Below are 12217 nucleotides of genomic sequence, written 5' to 3'. Positions count from 1 at the left end.
TCATACCGTTAGGTGCAACGGTGAGCTTGCGCCCCACAACGACTCTGTAGTGAAAAGACCTAAGGCTGTATCTGACTGCTCTGATCGTCAAGCAATGATCGGAATACACCGGTCGTATAAACCTAACACTACACCGTACTTACAAACATAACCGCAAAAATTTCGTTTCTCCAAACGAAGCCTGGCTGCAGTCTCGTAAATAGTAGCGAGCTACTGTGATAAAGCTAAAGCGGGTCAATTACAAACAAAATACTTGTGATAATTTTATACATTAACCATATTATTAAGCAATGACAGAGTAACTAACAAACAATTTAAACTATCTATCCACGTGGTAAATTATTAACAACGACCTTATGTATAGCCTTCAGTTATGCTTGAATGTTTATAAACATAATTTCAGTTCACTGTTTCCAAGCAGGTTCAGGCAACGCGTCATTGGCTGTCAGGCCGCCGTCTATTTATAGGGAATAATTGGCGACAACCCGTCACGGAGCCAAGCAGGCAGTCACGTATATACATAGATGATTATGAGTATTTGAAGATTTTTTGCTCGCTAGGGTGTCATTAAATAGGCATCAGTGCAACTGACATCTCGATCGGAGGTGACGGGAGTAGGGAGCGAACTGTTGAAGCTACATAAATTAATCCAAGCACTACACCAAGATGATCGTGTAACAGTATAGTCTATTGAACATGACAAAAAGGCGCGTTACTTGTGCTAGTTTGCTTGTTTAGCTCGAATAACTTACATGATTGGAAGAAAAATCCATACGCCTTGGTAACGGAATCTTGCCCGATTTGCGGAGAAGTAGCTGGCTCGCTCTGCACGGGATTGATTGGAGCACCGTCAATCGATTACGATCCAATTAACAATGGCCGAATCAGTACTGGTAGAAAGCGCCTGTTTTTCATATGAGCTAATTGGAGACTCCGATTTCACTCTAGAGTAACAATGATGACACTTTAACTGCGTGATGTATATATATAACACAACTGAAATACAGATTATATTACATCGTACCCTCAATTTCGTGCCGTACGCTATTGCCAAGACAATACGATACAAAACAAGAATAGTTAAGGCACCGCATGGATGGGCCATAAACCGATATGTTGAATATGTCCTCACGACGCACATGGATCGGGCTTATTCTAAAACGCAAGAAGGCGTTAGCTTAGTTTTAAGCTTTTGAGGCCTCTTCAATCCGTTCACTTTGCTCCCGAGAAGTTGTAGATGGTGGCAGATCGCCAGCCAATATCTAATCAACATACGTCAAAAAAATTCTGTTCTGATGATGGGAGTCGCTCGATGAGGGGTGGGACGGGGGCTATTGTAATGAGTTCCTGTGGGAACGAGATCTGGAATCACACTGAGTGCGATTAGACTCTGATGCACGCAACACTGCATGTGGAGCGAATTTCGGTTGTGTAGTCCGTCTTGCGGATAAAGATACAACGTTCGGGTAATGCGTTGTTAATTCAGGTAGTACAGTCAATGGAGCATAACTTATAAGGTGGGAAGTTGTTATTGAAGGCTTCCTTCAAGCTTCGTAGACACATAGGCCACACTCCAACAAGGCTCGTTAGGTTCTAGACGTAAATCTAAATAAATTATGAAATTCTTACATACGGCTAGCACTGAAATTGCTTGAATTAAACATATATAACTTGGTGTAGATGTACAATATACTGACCAGTCAAATCAAATTCCACGTAAATCTCTGTGATGACAACTTCCACACGATTCACTATAGAAGTAATTATGCATGCATGAAACGCTATGTAAAGATAGGGAATTCTACTAAAGGATAAACTCTATGCAAACAAACCCAAGCGAGGACGTATGTAGATGGCTATCGCACGGAAGTACACTGAGTCCCCTAGTAAGTATTAAAGTCAAGTGGGCAATTTAGCATCGCTCGCTTAACTTGCACGCGAGGTTTATAGGTTTGTATTACTTCTGCTTCTCTCTTTGATTGAATTTCTATTTGAGACTAATTTCTTTAAAGTAAAGCCACTACTACAATGTTTATAGTTAAGAATACGTCTTGCGTGTGTTATTAACACGGAAAGAATCTTTGCTCCTCGTTCGGGTTCAACACGGTGTTTTCCCCACAGAACATTTTTATGTGTCGCGACTTCTCCCTGCAAATAACAATGTAAGCATTAGTCTACTCTTATATATATGTATGTATATGTATTTAGTGTATTCGATGTGTAGAACTGTGTTTCAATTTCTTAGTGTTCCCAACATCTCAGCTGCCTTCATCGGATCAGAGGCATCTTTGTTATAAGTTTAATAACCTTCAAGCTTCGTCATCGACATAAAGTGTAAATAAATTAAGAAAGTTAGATAACTTTAGATTTACAAAAAGTTCTCCACTTTGTCGCAAGAAGCAAGAACCGTTGCTGTATTAGAGAAAGCCGTCACTGAACTAACTTGCGCTCATCAGCTTAGGTGTGACAACGGATAAATTTGGATTTTGCATTGCCCACCGTCTTTACCAAGGTTGTGAAAATTAATGTTTAGCGTGTGAAATCATATTTACCGGTAAATTCGATCATAACTGACACCACCACAATAAATGCGAACCTTCTCTGAAGCGTAAGAAAAAAAAGAAATCGATTTTGCGAGAGACAAGGCAGTGGCTGAGAGAATATTTGATACAGAAACAGCCTGAGATGTTATCGTCTTCCGAGTTTTTTTTAATTGCGAGTAGTTCATTATAACCCTTACAAAAATTAACACGACCCGAACGCCAAGGTTTGCATTCTAATCCTCACATATGTTTGATACGAAACTAATAGAGGACATTTGGAGCTCATAGAACAAGTGAATTTTGAACCAATGTCCCGTCTCGAAGCTAATTTAAGAGGGCACTGATTTAGCGGAAGAAAGGGTGAATCGTATATCCTTCTTACCTTGTGGGAATGATGTTGTTCATATAAAAGAGAGATATGTGCGGTTTATGGCTACGATCAATAATTAAAGGAGATGATGAATCAAGCATCCATTTGAGACGAACTACACTAATATCGGCACATATTGATGAAGGTACAACCAATAGGAATACTTGACGTCTCTCGCTGTTGCTCAACCTAAATTGCAAAGTAAAACATGAGAGCAGCTTTACAGTTCTATACGACCGTTACTCATAATTAAGTAGAGCTTGTTTGATTTCAAATTCAAGACTAATTGGTATTAAGTAAACCTACTATTCAAGGTCACGTCGGGTTTAATAGAGCCGACGTATATTTCAAATATGTTATTAGGGCGCTTATGGCTTATGGAGCAATCCTGAAATTTTTGCGAACTTTTGCATACCTGCATCAATCTTGTAATAATCGATAAGTTCCAATGAACTATGTGACACACTTCATAATATATATATATATATTCAAGATGGAAGAAGATGAGGACAAGTTCTCTTTGAATGCTCTTTGGTCAACAAATGTTAGGGTGTGTATATATATACCATATTAATACTTGTTGGTAGTGCCCACGTTTTGTCGTATATATACTGTAATATACTACTAGACGGTTATAAGCGAACTCGACGGACTTTAAGATTGGTTCACTTTTGAGCTACGAAAGGTAACTAGATACTCTAGTCTTCTAGAAATTTGTAGGTGAAAATAGGTTGAGTTTACTCCAGGAGGAATTTGTTTAGAGAGGATACTATATTTTAGTCTCGAAAATCAACGCTCAGTGATCAAGATTTTTGTTCCACCGTACTTTTCCACACCGTAACTTCATCGAAGATTAGTACAGCCATTAAACAAGAAGGCTCTAAGCGACGGCACAGTAGATAGATGGTGCAAACATTTTAACAACGGAGATTGCAATGTTGAACATTAGCTAAGAGGTGGCCCGATTAAAGGACTCGAGGGACAAGAACGTATTACTGCAATAAGGAGAGCTTTTCACGAAAGACGAGTTTCGAGTCTTGTCGGCTTCGGGGGGTTTGTCGGCCAAAACTGGAATTTTGCCTGTAGCATATTACAAACTCGTAGCTCAAATGCTGAATATGCGAAAGCTGAACAAAGATGGTTCCTCCGTAAATTAATTCCACGCCAGCGACATGTGGTGTGTTTCACGTGCAATTTGCGTAACTTATGCAACATATTGTCGTCATTGACGACAATGAACCTCTACTGCCAGCCGGAGAGGAACCAGGCAAGAGGATGGCGTGGCTCCAGAAAAGAATCAAGTTGGGTGGATGTGTCGAGTAGATTCGGTCGTAATGTAATGGTAGTATGGGCATCAGGGGCATCTGCTGTTATGAGATGTGCGCCGAAAGTGAAACCGTTGATGCCGTCCTCAAAGGACTCATAGACGTTTAGCGGAGCAACCAAAAGCACGCGATCTGATTTTTTGATGTCAGTGCCGGATCTTCCCTCCATGTCTCTATTTGTTCCTGGATTGAGCAAAGGAATATCCAACATTGGCTTCGATTTGCTCATTCTTCCAATCTGATTCCGTGTGATTACGGACCTTTTCATTCCCCAAAAAGGGCAACTGTTGGGCAAGCATAACCCACTATCGATCACTATCGATTTCAAAAAACCATAGATAAATAAATTACATACGGGAACGCGCATAGTAGGTATTTGATTATCCAGAGGCTACCAGGGCGTTAGAACAACTGTGTAAAAAAGAAAAAGTACCTCTAACATACACAAAAAATAATCATTATAGCCCACCAGGTGGTTCATCTTCAAAGTCCGCCGGATTCGGTCGTAAGAGCCTAATTTTATCAGAAACATAGAAAAGCTAATCGAAAATGCAATTTCTGCACAATTGTCATTAAAGTAAAACATTTTAACATACCCAAGCTTTATTTGCACAGATGAGCTAACGCCACCTTGTGTGTCCTCGACCGTCGCAAATAGGTTGCCGTTTTTTTGTAACAGCGAGACGCTTTCGGCTAAATTGATGATCATTTCGTAGTGATGCACTACCAACGAAAATCAGTTAGTAATCGGTGGTGGTCTTCGAATTGAGGTAAGATGCGAGTTTTAAGAGATAATTTTTAACTTTAAGAAATCGTTAAGGTTTTACAACAGGAGACAATGCATTCTCATTCGTTTAAATACATATTAACTAGATATTTTCTAGTTTTATAATTATATTATATGCAATTTGACATAACGCTAAATTCAGGAGGAAGCAGCAATAGTTGTCGAATCCTGAGCCTGGTTTTTTCTTTAAAACATACTTTACATACTAAGAACGAGAGAGATGCGCTTGATTCTGGTTGTGAAGCAGCATCTTATATAATTACCTAATTTTAATTTGTTTTACCATCTATGAGAATGTGGTATAGCAATTGCACGTGTTATTGTACGTACTGCAATACGGTTGCTCTGCATCCAGACGAAGGAAGAATCTCCGTGGCCAGGAATGGCTGTTCTTAAGACTGCGGTAACGTTCTCCTCCCTCGCCGAAGATGATGCACCGAGACGTATCGTCTCCACAATCCGTGCACTGTCCTGTTTCATAAAGGAAAAATTATATTTTATCATTGTTTGACACGAATAATATAGTCAATGACTAGTTAATTATCAAGTGTGCATGGCAATCTGAGCCTGCATCTGGTCGTACTCGTATATTTAGTCCATTTTTATGGCATGCGTCACTGCCTCGTTTAATCCCATCATGATTCAACTCCTAGTCGATGTCATGGTCTGTGCTATTCAATGGACTCGACTGTCTTGAACCTTGCCCGAATGATAAGTTAAAATATTGTGCCTCGCCCAAAGAGTGGCCTACGCGGAAAAGCCCATCTGTCGGATTCCCTGGTAACTTTTTCTGAAATACTTTCCTTCAAGGAAGCCGCTGTAGTTTGCACACTGGAACGCAACGGGAACACAGTTTTTTGTTGGGAAAAAACTAGCCGCAATAAGCCTAAATAAGAAAAGAGAAATGTTAATTTATAAAACTGATGATAACATTACACACACGCATACATAACGCAACCTGAGCTTACTATGAATAGAATGTTTTTGTTAAACTTTGCGTTCACCTGCAAGCAAAACGATACTCTATCCTTATGAAACATGTGTACAAAGGCTTATCAGTCACAATACGCTACCGGTAAGATAAATCAATGGTCGAAAGCACTGAACTATGAAAACTCGGACATGGCTGAGATTCACTTTATTCGGGGAACTGACCTGTCATATTTAACACACTAATCTTCTATTAACAATACAAAATGCGTGGTGCAAATCTGGAGTCTTCGTCATGAGTTGCTCCTAATACGGTATTTGAATGAAAAGAAATATTCCAGCAAGATATTTGTCTGTGTGTTTAAAGTGTCATTCCTAACGTTCACGGTTATTTAATAAAACCATTAACTATAGCAAGCATGTACCCAACTGAGAAGCTAAACCACTAACTGCCAAAAAAATGCTTTACAAAAAGCGCGCAAAAATCTTTAAATAGTAATCATGCGTCAAGCGGTATGAATAGGTGAAAACTCCCAGCGGAATCAAGATCTAGACTGATAGAGGGCCAGAAGTTCCAAAAATACAAGATTTTAAAACGGCCTGAACATGGGCGGAAAACTTACTTAAGGACATACTGATGAGGGCAAACGATCACGTCCTTGCCGAGATTAAAAATATTTTTTTCGCCAAAAGTTTGAAACAGTATCAACGCAGGCTTCAGGCTCCCGCACGTTGGCTGCGAAAGTCCTCCATTGACGTAGATGTCCACATGTCCAGCAGGGTCCCACATGCCCAGACCTAAATTAAATCCAATTAGTAGTGGTTGAAAGGGAATCTCTGTCTCAGTTGTAGCTTACCTGATATCTTCTCTGAAAACTATGACTGCACATAGCAGGCCTTCCAAGATAATTCATTCTTCGTATAGTCATTAAACGGTAGGCATAGCATCGTGACACTTACCATTGATTATTTCTGGCAGAAATTTTCTGCCGTCCGTGTGCCATACCTCAACAAATTCGCCGTCAGTAGGATCTATACGGATTTCAGGTCGGCCCTTCTCAAAGTATGGACCCGCCGGATCAAGAGCTAAAATAATCAATTATTTTAACAAAATGTACAACTGCGTATATCGGATGGGGACGATCTATAAAATTCCTGTCAAGTGAGAATCTTACCTGCCTTAATCAATTAAAGCTGTGTTCCTTAACATTTCGTCTAGGTTTAATAGATAACTTTACTTGAGCGTTGAGTTAGATTCAAATTATCTGACAGATACAGATTTTCAATTAGGATAAATGGGGCTGGATCAGAAATAAGTTGCTTAATGTGACGTTCGTCCCGGCATGAGAAAAGCTCTTACTGATGTACCCTTAAGAGAATCCACTATTTTGTCATATTATAATTTACGGCATAAAACGATTGAATAATTTTGCATTTTCTGTTTTCGTGAGAAATCGTTTCTGAGTGGAAATAGACGAGTAGCAATCCCTTGCAGAAGACGATTTTTCTAAGATGCATGCAATACTACTACTTGCCTTTGAAACCCCACGATAGTTGTTAGCAACAATTGTCTCAAGTATAAGTGAAACCTCCTCAAATGGTGTAATGCGTAAAGTTTACTGACCACCTGAACATGTACGCATTTAAGGATGATTAACTTTTACTTTAAAGATCCATACAAAACAAAAGCGTGTCCCAGTGGTATTTTACCAAAAAATATTTATGATTGCAATAGACATATGCTGTACAAGACAAAATAAAAATTGTGTGTAAAACATACATTTTAGCTAGATTATCAAGTACTTTGATTCGTGTTGGACAATAATATTAGCAAAGGTATCATATCGTTCCCAACTATGGTCTCTATTCAGTCGAGCAAGTATAAAACCGATTCCTATACGGATTAAAGATTTGCCATTGTGTGTTGAGGGATAGCGTTACGAGATCGAATTCAGATTTTCACAAAAAACGGATAAAGTGTTGGACTTATGACGATTATAATAGAAATACGGATACACAGGCACCTCAAGTCAACAAGGAGAGAACTGATCATTTCAGAAACCTTTTGGTGTTCTCCATCCATCCTAAAATGACTAAAGCTTTCCAATGACAGTGAACGTCAGAATAAGCTATTTCGTTGAGGAACACCCTGCCATTAAGAATATAATTAGTCTTAAAGTAACTTTGCATTATATAATTCATTGTTATATAACTAACCTAACAACTTTTGTAGACCTGGCACACGCTGTCCGGCGTAGCCGATGATGTGCGAGCCAAGGCTGTGTCCCATTAGATAAATTTTGGATTTTTCGATTCTGAAATACTTCTGTGGACATTAGAGAACTATGCTCGTTAGACCGCACATATAGTTAAAGGTTGTCATAACCAATAGTTGCTTTTCACGTTATTATCTTCATCGTTATAGATTAAGTTAAAAAATTGCTCTTTTCTTTGTTTTCAGTAAGATGTGTGATGATAGTATCTTGTAATACATATACACACTTATCTTCATTTCGAAATTGTGTCAAAACAGGAGATTCACGTTATTGACTTTTTTTTTTTAAATGTTTGTGCGACAACTGGCATTTGGTGTGGTGACTAAGTTAAAATTGATTATCGAAAAATAGTAAGTCGTGTTCTATACCGATGAAACTACCTTATGTAGGAATGAATAAAATTAGTATAAGTTTATAAACTGTGGAAATATTTTTGAAAGGAACAAATACGACATCTACGTGTACCCGACCATATCACGGCAGCTAAACGAAATCAAAAATGCACGCAAAAAAATAACGGGAATAAGCCAAGGTGTAACTTTTTTCGGCAGATTTTAGTTTGTTCGGAAGTACAGTGCAATAAATTAACGTTAAAAGGCTACTGCCTGAAATTTCATAATAATTATAATATTCGAATTTAATATTTGTACTTACGATCAGTTTCTCGAGTAACAGAGCGAGCTCTACGCCAACGATTCGTGAATTGGCAGTCGAAGTCCAATATGCGTTTACGCTGCCTTTGCTCCAGTCGACGAATATGAAATTACAGTTTATGTGTTTCAGGAAATTTTTCCTGATCGCCTTAAGTAAAAATTGAGTTAGATTGTTAGCATATCATTTTGGTCAGGTTGGATGTACGGACTAAACAGTAGTAGGAGTGACGTTTCCTTCCGTTTTGATCTCTTCTACTCTACTCTGACACACCCTTTTAACTATCTTTTCCTAGTTGATATATTCGGTTGAATTGATAGCTGTTATATTTCGTTGCAGACAGGCTTGCTGAAAATATATGAGTACGATTATTTGACATTTCGGAGAACGCTAACAGATTTAGCTTCCGAATTGTAAACCTCAGCATCGTCCTGAATTTCATAGGCCACGACGAAAACCCCTTGATATCTTCACCATAAATAAAGGGCCCAATAAAATAAAGTACGTTGGTGACAATCACCCCTTCAAGGAAAAAGCGCATATTAAGGCACACACACCGATTGTTGTACGCGCAATTTTTTGATACCTTCGATGAAGACGGGAACCGCTCCTACGGTGTCTCAGTCGAGAGTCTAGTTCGTATACGTGAAGTGATTCATGTGCCCAGCCGTGTGAAAATCGACATCAATGCGCAATGGTTTGTCCAAATCCTCAGTTCCTTTGCCCACTCGCCCTGCTCCAATTGCCACCTAAATGCTCCATTTGTCAACCATGGTTCAATAAATTTTCTGGCCAGAGGGACGTACGCAGCATATAGCCTCAGTTGATGCGTACTTGGCAATGAGGTTCCGCTCAGACCGTCTCGAAATCACTTGCTGGAAAATCTATGTTTCGAAGATACGGAATTACCTTGAGCGGTAAAAGAAGATAGAACGTCATTTCTACTAACGGCTCTTCGGTCAGGAATCGTCAGTTTGTCCGATTAACTCGTATTTTTTAACAGAGCATTCTGCGGGTATATTTGGTAGTAGTCCGAAAGATCCTTCGTTGATTATTGCAGCGTGCACAATTTACGAGCGAAAAAGGTCAGGAGAACGGGTTCTTTATACTACACATTGTGTAAATACTTCATGTACTGTACTCAGCCAAGGCAGCGGGACCTGACCTAATCAGAAACGAGCACTGAAAGACACGAGCTCCCTAGTGGGTGCCTTTGTGCAGGCTTGCTACTTCTAAAGAGGTTTGAGGCTGTCCTGTTCATCATTCTGAAAGACAAGGCTGGTCCAGCCGGCCTCTTAACCCGGCATAGTTTAGAAATGCGCCTACTACAAATTATCGCCCAAAAAGATTTAAAAAGAACACAAAAAGACTCCGTAGATCAGTTCGGTAAACATAAGAGAACAGCATGCCGTAAGACTGAGCCGTTCTATCATGAGAGCGTGCTCTACCCTGCTGGACGACACCAAGCGGACCCTAGCAAAATCGTTCCAGCTAGCTTTTAAGAATCTCAAAGCAGTTCCCGATTCAGCCCCCTGGAGCACTGTGCTAAAGATACTGGCAGAGATCTGGGCGCCATTAAATGTCTGTTAGCGACATCTGCTAGTAACCATTTTATAGTTTTTCTGTAAGAGAGATAATGATTCGAACTAACGACAGAGTGGCCAAACTGCATCACTCCCTTTAAACTAGCGAAATAATTCAAGGAGATAAACTCAGGTCGTTACTGTTGTCGACCTTGTTAAAAGATCTGCCTAACATAATTCGGGATCAATGCGACCTGGTCAACTTCATTGTACACTAGACAGCGGTCAGGCTGTACGCGGTCTCTGCTGAATTCAGGTGACCTGTTAATTAAGCAAAAACGACGGTAATAAGTTTCAGGCGGGGAGGATGTATTCTATTCGAGGATCTTCTAAAATAGACCAGTTCCGAACTTCCCTGCGTATATAAATTATCATAGCGTGGTCTGCTCCCAACCACCAAAAGCATTTGCTTCATACTTGATGACGCCAAAAGGCCCCCTCAGTCATGCTGATGACTAGGAAACTTCACCTTCTGCCAACATCTGCTGCCTCGCGGGTTTTCGATCTATAAGTTGTGCCGTTGGCGGTCTACGAAGTAAAGATGGTCTAGGAAATTTTAATTAGTGAGGCGTTAAGCTCCTCAATCGCCCTGTTCATCAAAGAGCTGAGGGCACGCTTCAACTTTCGCGCAAGGCAGCCCTTCAACGACGAGCCTCCAGTGCTCGAGATTGACGCCAGATGCTTAGATTCAGATATCATGAAGGACGATGTGTGGAAGTAAATGAAAAGATTAAACAGCGAGGTTATTATAAGATTAGCACACATTATCGATTAAGAGTGCTTCCTACTGCGTATGTGCACGCTGTGGACTCTCTTGTGAAAAATATTAATGTGTAGAAGAGTAAGTGTATGTAACCGTACTAGCTTAGAACTAGACACTAGGTCAGTCTAGCTTAGGACAAATTGATCAAATATGTGGCCAGATTCACTCGTTTTCTGAGGTTGTCTTTACCAGATTTCATTTCGAAATATTATGTATATATAGATAAGAAGATACACTACACCATTAAATCGAGTTGAAAATAAGAGGATTCAGATACGCCCGTGATCAGATTATTCGTCTATCGTGACGTCGGAAGTGCCTGATTCGGATGGCGATAATAGCCTGTAAGTACGAATGTGGAGTCCTAGTATAATAGAAGACATAAGCGGAAAAATACTGTGCGGTTAAGTTCGGATAGTAATAGAAAGTCAAGTTACTATCACTACATTTTTCAATACTGGATTGTCGAAAAACATGGACCGTTTTTAAACTAGAATTGAAGCAAATATGTTTTTGTACTTTAGAATATGACTAAACTAACTATACGCCATTTTGGTCCACGACCTTCTTCCATTTTTGTAATAACACCATAATCCGATAATCGGAGAACTACGATTCCCAGGCGAAAAACTGTCACAAGTGCTTTTGGATTCCTGTATTAGAATTAAATTAGCACCATAAAGAAAATTCTGCAGAGACTCAAAAAAATGACAGCGCAGGATTTAGACTATATGGTAAATACCATTGAAATTTCTCATCCAAGGTCTCTCAACCTTTGTTAGATAATTAAAGATGTGGGTGGTCTAGCATTGTGTTAGAGAAAAATTAGTTCTAATCGATTTTGTGTTAACAATAAAGGTCCGAATCAATTGTTTTGCCTGGTGCCAGCATCTAATAACGCACGATTCTTTTCTAAATATATAGTATCATCACGTTTTGACGTCACCCTGGGGTATTATCTTTTTTTGCACTTATCGTATTTTTATTAT

General features: G+C 39.5%; 2 protein-coding genes across 2 annotated transcripts in view; both read right to left on the bottom strand.

Annotated features, from left to right (window-relative positions):
- Positions 1-259: 259 nt before the first annotated feature.
- Positions 260-5543, bottom strand: LOC147752459 (uncharacterized). Its single transcript, XM_086971513.1, has 4 exons — positions 5356-5543; positions 4835-4961; positions 2926-3102; positions 260-2148 (listed from the first exon to the last, which is right to left on the bottom strand). Coding segments are annotated over exons 1-4 (390 nt in total). The 5' UTR covers positions 5357-5543; the 3' UTR covers positions 260-2063.
- Positions 5544-5772: 229 nt separating this feature from the next.
- The window catches only part of LOC111267951 (inactive pancreatic lipase-related protein 1), a 10538-nt gene continuing 4093 nt past the window's right edge, over positions 5773-12217 (bottom strand). Inside the window, exons 4-8 of the mRNA XM_022846573.2 lie at positions 8886-9032; positions 8173-8281; positions 6916-7041; positions 6579-6753; positions 5773-5911 (exon numbers count right to left, since the gene is read on the bottom strand). Of these exons, the coding sequence (XP_022702308.2) occupies positions 5773-5911; positions 6579-6753; positions 6916-7041; positions 8173-8281; positions 8886-9032 (696 nt within the window). The remainder of the gene's footprint in view (positions 5912-6578; positions 6754-6915; positions 7042-8172; positions 8282-8885; positions 9033-12217) is intronic.

Source organism: Varroa jacobsoni, unplaced genomic scaffold, assembly GCF_002532875.2.
Source record: "Varroa jacobsoni isolate VJ856 unplaced genomic scaffold, vjacob_1.0 scaffold_1244, whole genome shotgun sequence".
Classification (NCBI taxonomy): domain Eukaryota; kingdom Metazoa; phylum Arthropoda; class Arachnida; order Mesostigmata; family Varroidae; genus Varroa; species Varroa jacobsoni.
This window is presented reverse-complemented; position numbering and strand designations above follow the sequence as displayed.

Coding starts and splice junctions, on each gene's coding strand:
- LOC147752459 (XM_086971513.1), bottom strand. Junction 3,103..4,834: donor TCTGTGCAAATAAAGCTTGG/GTATGTTAAAAT, acceptor TTTGCAATTTAG/GTTGAGCAACAGCGAGAGAC. Junction 2,149..2,925: donor AACAACATCATTCCCACAAG/GTAAGAAGGATA, acceptor TGTTATTTGCAG/GGAGAAGTCGCGACACATAA.